General features: G+C 48.2%; 1 protein-coding gene across 11 annotated transcripts in view; it reads right to left on the bottom strand.

Moving 5' to 3' along the window:
- Arid1b (AT-rich interaction domain 1B) overlaps positions 1 to 15,060 on the bottom strand; it is a 356,041-nt gene that overhangs the window by 34,933 nt on the left and 306,048 nt on the right. For all 11 annotated transcript variants that reach the window (XM_087642968.1, XM_087642981.1, XM_087643042.1 and 8 more), the window contains 1 exon segment: positions 1,636 to 1,781. In XM_087642968.1, the coding sequence (XP_087499094.1) occupies positions 1,636 to 1,781 (146 nt within the window).

The raw sequence follows: 15,060 nt of genomic DNA, 5'->3' as shown, positions 1-15,060 counted from the left end.
ATGATGCAGCCTCCTGGACACTCCCTCAGAAGCAGCTCGGGATTACTTTCTATCAGGTAGCATCCAACTTCATAACGTGGAAATAAAATCGCATAAATGTGGAGAACAAAACTTGATAAATGTTTAAATTATTAAAAATTCAATATTTTGAAATGTACAATGCCCTGAAAAATATACTCCCATGTTATACAGAAAGCTGTAAGGATAAATGGCCTCTCACTGAACAGATTGCCTCTGCATGAAGCAGCGAGTCGCTGAATTATCTGAATAGTAAGATGAAACCCTTTCTGTGAGTCCCCATAAAGCTAGGTTTTGCTTGAGAATACATACATCTTCTTAGTCAGGGCTGTGGGCCATCTGTTTGTTATTAGTATTTTAGGGGCCCTGGGGTTTAAAGAAGAAAGGAAAAACGAGTATCGCTAACAGTAGATAGAAATTTATTCCAGTTTCCAAAGTAATTTTATCTCGGGAAGCTGGACAGAACTTAGGCCACCTCAAGCCAGACCCTGTATGGCCGCATTTCAGGGTAGCAGTAGCTCCCGGTGGGCAGGCTGCTGGATCTGCATACTGCATTTCCCTGAAGAACCCCACCTGCCCAACACCAGGAAGTGACACTTAGGTATTAGACCCTCTGATCCACACTCCAGTCTGTGTTTTTTCTAAACTTACAGAGGACTGATCAGGAAGGCCATTGTTAAATGAGGCCCTAGAAATGGGTGGCTCTGAGGCTCAGGCCTGGCCCCTCTGGCCTGTTGATAAGAGCTCTGGGAGCAGGGCGGCCCTCTCCAGGATACACAGACACAGAGAGCATGGGCCAAAGCTGTGCGAATGGAGAATGATGCCTGCAGGGAGCTGGGGCTCACAATGCTTCCTGACATGTCCCCAAAATTGGGAGGACTTGCCATGCTTACATCAAGCATGAGAGAAACAATGGATGAGTCCTACCAAAATGGGTGCTACCGGTCAGCAGAATCCCAGGTTCCCACTTCTGAGGGAACACTGGTCTCTGGGAAGCTCTGGGTTGGAGACGTGTCCCAAGGCCTTACATAATGCTCACCACTGGATAGGGACCTGCAATGTACTAAGCAGGTCTGACTTTGTAAGAAGGCAAGAATGAAGAGTATGAAGGGCACGACGGAGGATTAACCACCTCCAAGACAGCTCTCCTTAGAGACAGCTGTAGGCAGCACTCAGAAGCTGCCGACTGCCACATACCTGGAAAGTGGCTACCCTGCACAGGAGAAAACGTCCTCCTGCTCAGTTCTGCAAGCCCTTCCTACTCATCACAGATCCCAGATGTTTACCTCTGCCACTGCCAAGTGACAGTTCCTGCTCTGGGACCCTTCAACCCTTTTTGTAACTCTCTTAATAATGAGAATGTAGAATGTGTAGTTCAATTTGTATCTAGAGACACTTGAAACATGTGGGCGCAGTATCCAAACAATGAAAAGATTTACATCAAGTATACTGTCATCTCAAGTCACAAACTAAGCAGGTTTTCTGAAGCAGAACAGTAGATTTTTCCGTGTGCCCTGGGGACTCCGCCTTTTCAAGTCGTTGGGGCACATTCACCATGTGCCTGAGACGAGGACTGGGGAAAACAGGGTGGCCCTCAAAAGCAGAGGCGCTGGTTACCTGTAGAGCTGTTCACCATGGTGGGTGTCATGCTGTAGGGCTGGGCCTGTGTGCCCATTAGGTTGGAGTTATTGTTCATGGGCTGGCTGTAGGGAGAGCTGGAGGCCACGAGTCCACTCTGGTTCATGCCAGGAAAGCTGCCTTGCCTGCAGGGAGAGAGAAAAGGCACAATACACTGAACACCATGATGGCTACATAGTGCCCTATACTCATCTCAAGATGCAGGGCAGGGCTGGTATTCTTCAGAGAGGCTTACCTCTACTGGAGGGTCAATACTCAATATGCAATTCACAAGGCCCACAAGTTAACATTCTTAATCATGTCAAGATAAACAGAAGCAGGAGTAAGGGACTTGAAATAAAAACTGGAATTATAAAAGTAAGCCAAATCAATTTCTATTTAAAAAAAAATGCTGTTTTTTTTTCCCCTTTATCCCTTTTGGCACCAGGGATCAAATCTGGCTCACCCACCCTGATCTGCTGCACTTCCTAGTCCAACACTCTAAGGCTGAGCTAGCCTCATGCTGCATGAAGATTTATTTTATGTGTATGTGTGTGTGCACGAGTATGTGTGGTGTGTTTTGTGTGTTGTGTGTGTGTGTGTGTGTGTGTGTGTGTGTGAGAGAGAGAGAGAGAGAGAGAGAGAGAGAGAGAGAGAGAGAGAGAGAGAGAGAGAAAGAGAGAATATGTGCCCATGGAGACTTGAGATGCTGGACTCTGTGGATTCTGAGTCACAGGTGGCTGTGAGCTCCCTGATTTGGATGTTAGGAGCTGAACTTGGGTCCTCTGCAAGAGCACCCTGTGCTCTTAACCACTGAGCCAGCTCTCCAGCTCTAATACTTAAAAGATCAGGCTACTCACACTGCTAATATCCTCACATCAAAACCAGAAGTCAGAAAGGAAAAAAAGCCAATGAGCAGTGTTGAATGCTATTAAAACAATTCTTTACCCCACATTTCCCGATAAAACAGGTATGAGAGAAAGCCCTGCTTCCACCTCAGCCCTATTATTTAAGTTTTTAAATTGGGTCCTATAAAAACACTGTATCTACACATGTGGTTTAAGGAGTGGTGGGGAAGACGACAGTTTTCTGAGAATGGAGTCACGGGGAAGGAAGATTTAAAGGATCTTCACTTCAGAGATGCCACCTCTTAGGGAGTCAGTTCCGTGTCATGGTCAGTAAGAGAATTTTCTTTCACTCTTGGCTTCTGGCCGTGAGATGGCAGAGGGGCTGTGCTAAGTGCACAGAGCTCTGGTTTGCCCAGGGAGAACTCACTGCAACAGGACTGGCTACTGTGTGCAGAACCTTTATGGGGCTCTCCCAGTACAAGTTAAGCTTGCCTTTGGTAGACACTGCACCTCTGAAAAGCTTGCCCAAGTGTGGCCACTGTGCTTCTGTTAGGAGTGCTGCTGAGAAGAGGCTCAAGTTCACTCTTCCTCTACCTGCTCCAAACCACCCAGGAGAATGCTCTAAGCTACCTTGGTGGCTTAATGTAAAGCAGTCAATGGTATCACAAGATTTAATACGTCAAATAAATTATTGTTCAAAACCATTAAGATTATTCTTTTCTGTATCAATTTCTAGTGGACTTAACTGTCTGGCTTATACTAGAAATTAAGACATATTTTTTTAATCAAGTATCAACAGTTTAAGCATTTTTTCCCCTTATAACTAGTACAAACCACTCAGGGAAATTCTGAACCCATTCTCACAAAGGCCTTGGACTGTGTGCATGCATGCTGTTGGAGCACTGAAACCGTCACAGGCTGCTGACGGGCATCAGAGTGCCCACTGGAGTTGGCATGGCTGAACTACCGTTACTTAGTGGCTTCCAACCAACCTCTAGGTTGTCAGGTGCTTGCGAGAACCCTGTAAAGAAACCAGAACTGTCTCCCCATAGTGCTTGGGTCTCAATGCTGTTCTGAGGAACACGGTGTTTATTCACAAAGCCAGCCTAGCACCCAGCAGAGAATGAAGCCTGCACTGTGCCAGGCGTTCTTAATTATGGGTATCTCTAAGCATACACAACATTCAGTGCCACGCAGTCGAACATATGAAAATAATGGCGTAAGACACCTGTTCATATGAAGGCAGGAAAGAAAATGAGAATGACACTCACTAGGCAGGTGACAATGTGCACCGTCACCTGACCTGAATCTATGATTTCCTCTGCACTAGCAGTACCCACAATCATAAGACAAAGGTGTGTATTACAGTTAACAACATGAAGAGCCTTAAAGTAACAGAAAACCCCTCACTTACAAGTCAGGATGATGGAAGTGAGTTGTTGGTTACGATGGTTCCCACACCTGGAGTTTTAAGTGTGGTTATAGAGCCAGGGGCCCTGACTCTGCCTGGCCATGCTGCCTATGGTCACTGGGGGTCCTGGAGCAAACCACTGCTGTCATGAGAGCATCAGTGTTTCTACTGAATGTGGGTGTACACCACCCTGACAGCAAGCACCAGTCACACTCGGTACTGACGGAGGTATCGCATGTGCTTTCTATGTACTTCACACACTTAGGTTTTCAAACTCCCGAGGAGGGTGGGAACAATTATGCTCACATGCAAATTAAGCAGATGTGGATCAGAAGTTAAGTAACTTGCCCAAGGTCACACAAGAAGTGGCAGGATTCCTAGCTGCTCTCAATCCCGTGTACTTCCTTTCTAAGGGCTCCCAACACCACAGACACTGGCGGCAGCCTCTGATATTAACTGAGAAAGCAACAGGACAAAAAGCTCTTCTCTGGGTTTGAAGGCACCATCATGGGAGAGATGGTGTTAGACATGGCTCAAACAGTTTTCTGACTCACTTATATCTAAGAAGGAAAGGACTCTTGTGTGGCAGGTGCCTTGGGTATCCAATGAGGAAGCTGCAAAAACAAAAACAAAAACCAACCAACCAACCAACCAACCAAACCAAAAAAAAAAACAAAAAAAAAAACCAAAAAACCGCCCCACAAGGTATTACAGCACTGCTGCAGGGGTTCTCTCTGTCTGCTAAGGAGAGCCACCAGGGGTGCTAGGAACAGAATGGCTGCTGTGCTACAGCTGCCTGCATTGCTCACTGCTGGGTTTTAGAAGCCATGCATTCCAGAGCAGAAGCACGAGTGGAAGTGGGTGTTGCTGATATGGGAGGATTCCGGTGTCTCAAGACATCCTTAGTTGGCAATTCCAAGGACCACAGCAACCTTGGCTGGGAGCAAAGTGTTACTGTCCCTCAGAAGGGCTGGTTCCTCTTGGGTAGCACACCTTAACTGCCAAATGCCTTTCTGTTCACAGAAACACAGAGTCAAGAGAACCAAGAAGTAAAATCTTTTTTCCTTAACGGAAGGAAGAATACCAAAACAAGTCCAGGCCAACCTACAAGCTGAAATAAGCAGGGCATTCAACACAAAGCCCCAGCACACATGTGAACACAATAAACACAATAAACTACCCATCCACCTTGGGCTTTATGGGTCACAGCCGGGCTTTCTACGGAGTCTGGGCTGGAGTTTTATGAGCAGCTCATGGCTGCCCAGCTCTGCAGATTCCTAACCCACAGCTGTGGCAGTACAGTGTAACTGTGGGAGGCTGTGGGACACAGTACACAGCCTGCACCTCTGTGCCTCTGATCTGCTAACACAGCTCCCTGCACTCACCTGGACCAGCTCATCTCCAGCTTGTCAAGGACAAAGGAGGATGGGCCTGGGGCTGCTCTTCAATGTGCTGCCCCAGAGAGTCACCGGAGCTTTAGTTAAACAGGCCTGGAACTGGGACTAGGAGAAGCAGCAACCTGTCATTTTATGATGGAACCCAATTTACCATAAGGCCAGAAGGTGCTGCCCTGAAGCTCCTGATCCCCACAGGGGCCTTTCTGAATACAGTTACCCTTTAATAGGACAACCTGTGAAGGTAAGCTAGTAGCATCATCAGATCTTTCCTGGGACTTTCCATTTAAGGCATTGACAATTATAATTTTTTTTTTTACTTTGTATGTATGAGTATTTTACCTGCATGACTGTATATGCACCACATGTGTACCCAGGATCTGAGGAGGTCCGAAGGGGGCATCAGATGCCCTGAAACTGGTAGCTATACAAGGTTGTGAGCCACTTTGTGGGTGCTGGGAACTGAAACCCAGTTCTTTGCAACAACTAGTGGTTCTAGCCAGTGAACCATCTCTCAGCGCCATCTTAAGACATTTTCTTGGTTTAAGAACTGTGGATCCCCGTAAAAACACAGGCTATTTAAACAAAACACAACTGTTCCACACCCTTTGTGCGAGAAGACACTCTAAGGAAAATTAAGCAGAAATCCCTCTGCTCAGTCAGACATTACACTCATGGTTATCTGTCCGACTGTACACAGGACTACTGACAATAGGTTCCAGGGACACAGAAGTGGCCAAACCAACCTACAAGAAATTAACAGCCAGCACAGAGCTAGGAGCCTGCTTGTCACAGACACTATCTGACCTTGCAGTGAGGAGGAAGAACACTCTCCCTGAGATAGCGCCCTCAGATCTGCGCCAAATGGAAATTAACCATGGATGAGCAAAGACTCACAGAAGCCTGGCTCTGTGGCATTTGGTGTAAGCACAGTCTAGTAAGGAGGGGCCACAGCTAGCTCTTGGAGGCTCTTTCCTCATCAAGACACACACAGAGAGGTCCAGAGCACTTTTCAGCAGTCCTAGGGAGGCACTGAAGATGGTATTTTAAAGACACCATCCTGCTGTTTGGCAGGGTAACTGAGAGTGTAATGTCTGACTGAGTAGAGGGATTTCTGTGTAACTTAGAGTGTCTTCTCACACAAATGCTGTGAAACAGTTGTGTTTTGTTTAAATAACCTGTGGCCCTGTGCTTTTAGGGACCCACAGCTTTTCAACTGAGGGCGCGTGGTCTGCTCTGTATCTCTGGTGGCCTTAGTAGGCCACTGTGGAGCGAGATCTGATGAAATGAGACTAAGACAGATGGTTGGGTAGTTCAGAGGATACAGAGTGTGGGAGACACGTGGACAAGGAGTTTCGTGTTTTTCTTTAAAGGATAGGAGAATAGTACTTTTCAATAGAGGAGCAGAGGGGAACCTTGCCAGCACATACTCCAGAATGTTCTCCTCCACAGTACAGAAGCCTAACTCTCCAGGTGCAACTTTTCTTGGCCCTGAGTGCGTGTCTGTGATCTGAGATGCCCTTCCTCTTGGAGGCTTGGGAAGGCTCTTTGTCAGACTGCGAATCACTGAGGTGTCATAAAGCTCACACCACCACAGCTATCACAACCGACCTTCTTCCCCTCTGTAGTTATCTCACCTGGATGTCGCACACCCAGCAGCGGCACTGTCGTGTGGCTTGCAAATCCCACCCTTCATTTTATCTCGAGTCTCACCTATCCTTCTGGATCCCAGACCAATGAAAAGAAATGGAGCTCAAAAGCTCTGACACTGGAGTATAAAGAAAATGCAAATATAGTGTCTGGCAGTTTGGATTTTATTGATGACTAAGGATAATCTCTTCATTATCAAAGGCGACTGATTTGTTGCGCCTTCTCTTCTGTTTCATGCACCATTTATTAGTAATGGTACAGAACTGAACTCAGGTATTTTGAACACACTTAATTCAGATTCCCATTCTAGTCCTTTCCTGGTTCTCAGTGTGTGCACTACTGAGCACACTTGGCCCAGAGGAAGCCACAGAGTACGGCAGTGGCTCTCACAGCCTGTGCTTTCCCTGCTGGAGGTGACTCTAGGACCCTATGGGTTTTGTGCTGAGCAAAAGTCCAACTCTTCCAACAAGACACAATCACACAGACCTCTACTTTAAGCCAAGACACTTGCAGCATGAAAGAAAAACCAGCTGTCATCAATGTACCCACCTACAATGCCCCTTTCTGTACAGAGCAGCTTGTGTATTGTATGGATCCACCACTTGTCAATAAAAAAACCTATGGCCTATTGGGACAGATAGACTAGAAGGTGGGACATCTGATAGAAAGGAAGGAGTCTAGATAGAGCCAAGGGCAGGAAAATTTGCCCTGGACATGAAGGAGACACACGGTACCTGAGAAGAGGTAACCAGCCACGTGGCAGAACGATTAGAAAAAAAATGGGATATTAAGTTATGAGATAGTTGGAGAACATGCTTAGTCGTATGGAAAACAGCCTCTTAACTGTACTGTACTTAGCAGTGCTAACAGTGCTTATCTTGAGGTTCTGATAGCATTAAGAAAGTTCTCGATTACCATACCAGGAGGACTGTTCCTCTGCAGTGTTAGGAATACCCACACTGTGTGTCCGTCCCTATGCTGCCCCCGGACCGGCTTCCGGGTGATGAGTTTGAGGAACAGAGTCTGCAAGAATCATGACAGAGTAAGGCTAAGGGGTTCTGGAGGTCTGTGGATGCCTCAGACATAGAGGATGTGTGATCTTGGCAGACATCGAGGGGCTAATTAACAAGCACGGAGGAGTAATCAAAGTGAGGGTTTAGCAGCGAGATAATTAAGAATATATATATCTTGCAGGCATTTACTGAGATCTCTAGTACCCTAGTAGACCTGTCATTCAAGTTACAAAATTAATTTAGGACTTGAGTTCCCCATCCTATATATTCTGTCTTGGCAGTATTTCAGAAACCCATAAACAAGCATCACACTTCTTTAGAGGACACAGATATAGTCATTTCTGATTTTCATTTTTTTCTTTAAGACAGGATTTTCTTCTGAAGCCCAGGTTAGCCTGGTGCTCACTAAACAGTCCAGGTTGCACTTGGACTTGTGGCAATCCTTCTGCCTCAGCCTCCCAAGTGTTGTGTGGTGTGAGCACCACCCCCAGTTTACTATTTCTGAGTTTTAGAATGGCCTTCACAGTTTTTCAATGTGGCTCGGTCATAAAGTCATTTAACTTAGTAAAAGCGAGACACCACCAAACAATGTTCTTATCATCTCTGCCCCATGAGAACAGAGCCCTTGAGTCAGTCAGGCCCTTGCCTGCAGGTGCCTAAACAAGGGCGTCCAGCGTGAGCAAGGGATGGGTCTCATGGCTTTACGGCTGTCGGCCTGCTTGGTTTGTCCATGACAGAAGTTCAGGTCAGAGTAAGTATGGAGAACCAGAGGAAGAGGGGCTCACAGGGTGTCACATGCCAAGGTCCTTAATACAGTAAGCTATGTAAGTGCTACATGAGCAGTCAAGAGTCTGCTCCTCCCTGTGGTCTGTACAAGTCACCAGGGCACTTCCAAACTGCAGGACACCAAGCCCCAGTATACCCTCTGCACACTCCTGGACCCTCCCCCCAGTCTCCAGTGAGAACCTGGGCTGAGAACACCTAGCCACGTCCAGTGTTGTCCCAGAGCCCGGCCGGCTGACAATGCAGGCCTTGGCTGCAGTGCCAGCTCTGAGGAGTTGGGATGCTCTGGGCACATTGCTGAGTACCCCAATGGTTTTGGATCACGATGCTGACTCTAGATGGATGGTCCATCTTGTTAAGCTGTATGAAGGGCATGGGGCAGAATCCACAGTAGGGCTATGAGAGCAGAAGCAGAACTAAGTAGGCTGTACCAGCAAGCAGGGGCAGAGCCCTCCATGGAAGAACAGTTGGAGCAGGGTGTGAAGAGAACAACACAGGGGTGGGGGAGTGGAGTCTACAAGGAGGGCCTTGATGTCTGAGACACCAAGAGGCAGAGTGAGGGGGTGTGTCTGTGGAGAGGGGCTCCGGTCTGAGTTAGGTTTGCAGCAAGCCTCCTTCCTTCCAGTCCTGCCCAGCTCCAATGGCTTTTTGGCTTGATTCCCATCAGGGGAAGGCAGTCCTGCTGTACTCTCTCCCCTTCCCCATCCTCAATATCGTGAGTGCTTTGGGGGAGCAAGGGGTCCTGGGTACCCGTACTTAGCTGAGCTGGCTTTCTACACAGAACCACCTGGACATCTGTCAAGACCGTAGCCCCCCCAGACCCCGCCTGCCTGGGGGACAATGACTCATTAGCTATGGACTTGAAGTCCATTTAAGATTCGCTCTACATTTGATTTCATTCACTGGGTCTCATCTTTTAAAGAACACTCTTTCGGTCCTTTTAGAATTTATATTTTACTATATTTTTGTCTGAAGATTTATGTTTTATAGCTTCTATAATAATTTTGTAACTCTGAAAGAGTTAATTGAAATCACAATGTTAAAATGACATAATATTCATTCAAATTGGAAGTTCAGAATAGAAAAAAATGGGCCAAGAAGGAAAGCGTGGCATTTGGATGATAGCACAAAGGCTTTTCTCTTATTTCAGAAATCAAAACTCTATTTTAGCCCTTGAAATCTGCTCACTTTGTCTTTCAATAACACGACTTTTCAAATCATAGCTATTATGTTGAAACCTAATTGTCCAGAATCTGAAGGGCTAGATCTTTTTTTTTCCCTTTTTCTTTTTTTTTTTTTTTTTTTTTTCAGAGCTGGGGACCGAACCCAGGGCCTTGCGCTTCCTAGGCAAGCGCTCTACCACTGAGCTAAATCCCCAACCCCCTGAAGGGCTAGATCTTAGTTAATTTGAATCACTCCCTGTCTCCAGCACAGGGACCCTACTGTAACCCCCGGCTTGAGCTGGGGATTGTTTTTTGAGCCCAGTCTCTGACATTTTAATGCACTTTCTCCATTAATGTTTCCACATCGGTGGCTCCATGTCCGCCAGCAGAGTGGCATCAGGCTGGCCTCAGAGCACAGTACTGAAAAAGTACCTGCGGCAAGCAGTGGCACAGGATATAATCCTATAGGAATGATGCATCTCAACAAGGACAGCTGCTCCGTGAGTGCATGTGTGGTGCACAGCAGTGCAGGCACAAGTCTCGGCAGCAAAGCCAGAGTAACATCTGTCTGTATCAGGTCCAGCTCCTCCTCCACAGGGTTAGGCTGCTGGCCACCTAGCCTTGCAAAGATCAGCTCCTCCAACACTTCAAATGCTTGTGTTGTTAGCCATAGTGTGGTGACAACCATGTGATGTCAAAGGTCAAATGCTGAGAGGTGAGGAGAATGGAAGAGGTGTCAGTGGACAGTCACGGCTCCCGGCTTGGCCAGAGCATTAGTGTACACCTGCTCACTCCAGACCCTCAGCAGGTCCAGACCCTCAGCAGGGCTGCCTTCTCTCCTCAAGCATGGGGAGACTTCTAACTGGTTGATTCTAGCACTCAGCTATTTTTAAAAACTAAGTCTGAGAGTTTCCTCCTTCTGATGCTTGTTGAGACCATGGAGACTCCTCTGGGGACAGCAGGCAAAGTCGAGCAATGCCCCCCCCCACCCCACAGTTGCTTCTCCCTCAGTTTTAATGATGACAGAAGCAGTCCTAGCCTCGGCAACCACAGGGTGAAACAGACTGGAATCCAACCCATCTGTGTGCCAGTAAGGGCCAACTGTCTGCCCTGCAACAACGTCTCCATGCTGCCTAGGCTCCGGGCTCCAGGCTGCCTAGGCTCCGGGCTCCATGCTGCCTAGACTCCGGGCTCCAGGCTGTCTAGACTCCAGGCTGCCTAGGCTCCGGGCTCCAGGCTGCCTAGACTCCAGGCTCCAGGCTGCCTATACTCCAGGCTCCAGGCTCCAGGCTGCCTAGGCTCCAGGCTCCAGGCTGCCTAGGCTCCAGGCTCCAGGCTGCCTAGGCTCCAGGCTCCAGGCTGCCTAGGCTCCAGGCTCCAGGCTGCCTAGGCTCCAGGCTCCAGGCTGCCTAGGCTCCAGGCTCCAGGCTGCCTAGGCTCCAGGCTCCAGGCTCCAGGCTGCCTAGGCTCCAGGCTCCAGGCTCCAGGCTGCCTAGGCTCCGGGCTCCAGGCTGCCTAGGCTCCAGGCTCCAGGCTGCCTAGGCTCCAGGCTCCAGGCTGCCTAGGCTCCAGGCTCCAGGCTGCCTAGGCTCCAGGCTCCAGGCTGCCTAGGCTCCAGGCTCCAGGCTCCAGGCTGCCTAGGCTCCAGGCTCCAGGCTGCCTAGGCTCCAGGCTCCAGGCTGCCTAGGCTCCAGGCTCCAGGCTCCAGGCTGCCTAGGCTCCAGGCTCCAGCAGGCGCACAGCCCAGAGCTTCTTCAGCACAGAAGCAGGAGCTCAGTCTCTGTCGACAGGACGGTCCTGCTCAGACACACGGTCTGGTTCATTTTCTAGTAGCAGAAGAGGTTGTACAGACTAAGGAGTATGCAAAGCAAGAGCCACCCCGTCACCAAGTTTAGGGACAGTACTGCATGGAACAAAATAGAGTCCTTGCATCTGCTGTGCCTTGCCACTAATTCAATGACCTCTGGTGACCCCGGTAACATCAGTGTCTTTCAGCATAAAATAAAGGGCAGAGACTAGACAGTGTCCAAAAACCTTGCTCCAGATTCTGAGCCTGTAACTGAAGCTCTGCTTCTTTTGGGAGCCAATGCAATGAGAACAGAATGAAGATCTCTCAGACAACAGCAGACCTGTGACATAATCTTAAGAAGCTGTCAAAGTCTATACGGTGCTGGGGGTGGGGGCTGTCCTTGAGGAACTGCGCTCCTCCCAACCATCCTGGCTTCACTCTTGAAAACTGAAGCCACAGTTCTTCCTTGGAAGACTGTCTAGGAAAGGGACCTCTAGGTAACTCTCAAGGACTTAGTTCCACATATCAACTACTGCATTCGGCAAAGAGGCCAATTGTTTAGAATCGCGGGTTTCTTCTTAGAATGAAGGAACAAAGCAGGGCACACTATAGGAATGAGGAAAGCTCTCTCACATCACTACACATGCTGTCAAGGCTACACTTGACCACTGATAACATCCTATAAGCTATGGAGGTGTCTAGGATTCACAGCAATGCCTCTTCAGGAAGCAGGGGCCAAGGTCTTCCCAAGCTTCTGGCAGACTATACTCAGATGATACTCTTGGGAATAACTTCCCTTAACTATTGGTACACAGCGAGGCACTTTCTGAGAACAGCTACTCCTTGGAAATCATTAGCTTTGAATGTTTGGTTACCATCGTGTGGTTGACATAAAAGGTCTATACCGCTTTCTGCCACAGGGCCTCTCCTTCAGCCGGAAGAGTGACAACAGAAACAGCCTATGTATCTATAGCTTATTTGATGTTCTGAGTGGATTAAATACTTACAAATTACTGTAAAAAAGACACTAATGAGACCCCCTTTCAAATACCTAAACTGCTATTTTCTTCTGTTTCTTACGCTCAACTTGTGAACGTAATTAGACACACACTTGAAACCCCCATCAATAACTTGTCCTTTTGCAATTCTTTCCCAGGCTCCAGGCTGTTTGGGAATGACAAAGAGAACATTATAACAAACTGTGGTGCCCCACAGGCTAAGCATTCACTCCCTCCCCTCAAAAGACACAAATGCCCTAAAGTGGCTTCACCTGACATCCATGGTGGGGGCACACAAACAACCATGGAGAGTCTGATGTGAGATGGAGCTAGAGCACAGGACAGCTATGGTGTGCTGACTGGGTTCTCTGGTGCAGAGCCTGGTAAACACTGCTTTCCCACAGCCAAGTCTGCCATCTGAAAACAGGCACAGAGGCTAGCATGCTGGGAAGTGGGGCAGAGGGCGACCTGAAACAGAACTAAACTTGGGTTTCTTTCCTTTCAGAAAGGATCCAGTAAGCATGAAAGGTAACTCCACAGGCAGCAGGTGGGTGGCGGGACCCCGTGGGGGGCTTTGCCAGGTGTGGGGTTTCACAGTTGCCCTGGCTTTGCTCCTCCTCTCAATTTTAATTAAGGAGGAGGTGCCGTCTTCCAGGCAGCGCTCGCTCCGGAAGCTGCTGGCTGGAGCACAGTTGATCTTCTCAGGCTGGTTAGGCTAACACTGATTTTCTGCCCCAGTGGAAGAGATTTTACTCTGATGCATGTCATTTAAATTCATTTTACACAGCTGCTTAATGGGGCTTGGCAAGGCGCAGCCAAACCAGCTTTGTGGGTCTCAACAGCACTCCGGAGTTGGGAAAGGACAGAGCCTGTGGTTCAGCAGCTGATGACAAATGCCTCTGCTTCTCTAGACTCGAGCTGACCCTGAAGGAACCATGTTAAAGTGCAAGGGAGAAAAAGCCAGGTTCCCAAGAACAAGTCTCTGCCTCAGCCCTTAGTTCCTTTACTTGGAGGATCACATACAGAGGCTTCTTCCTTGCTTTGCACCGAGGACCACATTTACAGAACTAACGACTCTCCAGGACAAAATGACCCTCTGCGCACTTAAAACGCTTGCTGTCGGGCTAACAGGGAGCCCATCCCACGGTCCCTTACTGCTAAGAACCAGGAAGCTGCTTTGGAAGGATCCATCAACATATATACAGACAACATGGTTAATATTATGGTTTAGAAGCCCACCTAGACACATGCACTTTATTGACTGTACAGTTTCGTAGCAGGAAGAAAAGCATTTCTGCTGTCTGTAACTCCTCTATTGACACGAAGGCTAAGATGCCACTGTGTATAGGCAGAAAGCTCTTCATTATTTTGTTGAAGCCCTAGTCAAACGCTCTGGGCCTCCGTGGAAGAAGAGATAGCAGAAGTCATTGGCTCAAAGGCAGGCTAAGTAAGAGGTACCATGAGGCCTTTCCTCTGCCCAGGGAGCCCAACTGTCCCAGTGTCCAGCCTCCTGGGACGGGGCTTTGAGCAGCACACACAGGTTACTCTATGGAACAGCAACACCAGAGGGGCTTAGAGCAGAGTGGGAGCCGTCACTGCTTCTGTGCAGTTAACAGTTAGTTTCTGCTTTTCTTCTCAGGCATGAAGGAGTGCAGGCAGGGGAAAGCCAGGCAGGACTTGGAGGGAGGTGTGCAGGCCTCTGTCTGTCCCACTGCCATGGGATGATTTACATCAAAGGGAAAAACAGAAAGGAACACAACACAGATAGGAAGATGATGCTGTGACAGAGGTGTGTGTGTGTGTGTGTGTGTGTGTGTGGGTGTGTGTGTGTCTGCTGAGGGCTCTTACGCTGACAGCTTCAAAGTAAATGCCGAGTGTGTGCCAGCCTCAGACTGGCTGGAATAAGCAGAAGCACGGGTCTGAGTCCCCTACCACACACTATTCCACAGAGAGAAGTGAAGGCTACAGACAGGGATAAAGGAGACTACCTGGGATGGTGCTCTTCAAAACTCAACAGAGGTGGAGAAAAGGCCCAGAGAGGGAGAAAAGTCAGATTCTCATATTTATTCTTCATCTATCAATCAGTGGAGTTTTTGCTTGAGGTAAATAAAATCAATATAAACAGTCATTTAAAAAGTCAGAACTAAATGGGGGAGGATGTGAGGTTAAGGCTGTGGACTGTCTGCTGATTAAAAACAGAGAACAGGTCCATGGCTCTGTGTTAACCCATGAATTTCTATTCTAAACTGATTCAGAAAGGAAGCATGGCTAGACGGTCATCAAGAGGGACCCAGCCTTGCTGTCTCTGGCCATTACCCACTCCATGCCATCAGAGGCCTTGTCAGATGCAATCACATACTTCCTACTTAACAGAAG

Source organism: Rattus norvegicus, chromosome 1, assembly GCF_021556685.1.
Source record: "Rattus norvegicus strain SHRSP/BbbUtx chromosome 1, alternate assembly SHRSP_T2T, whole genome shotgun sequence".
In the NCBI taxonomy this organism is placed as follows: domain Eukaryota; kingdom Metazoa; phylum Chordata; class Mammalia; order Rodentia; family Muridae; genus Rattus; species Rattus norvegicus.
This window is presented reverse-complemented; position numbering and strand designations above follow the sequence as displayed.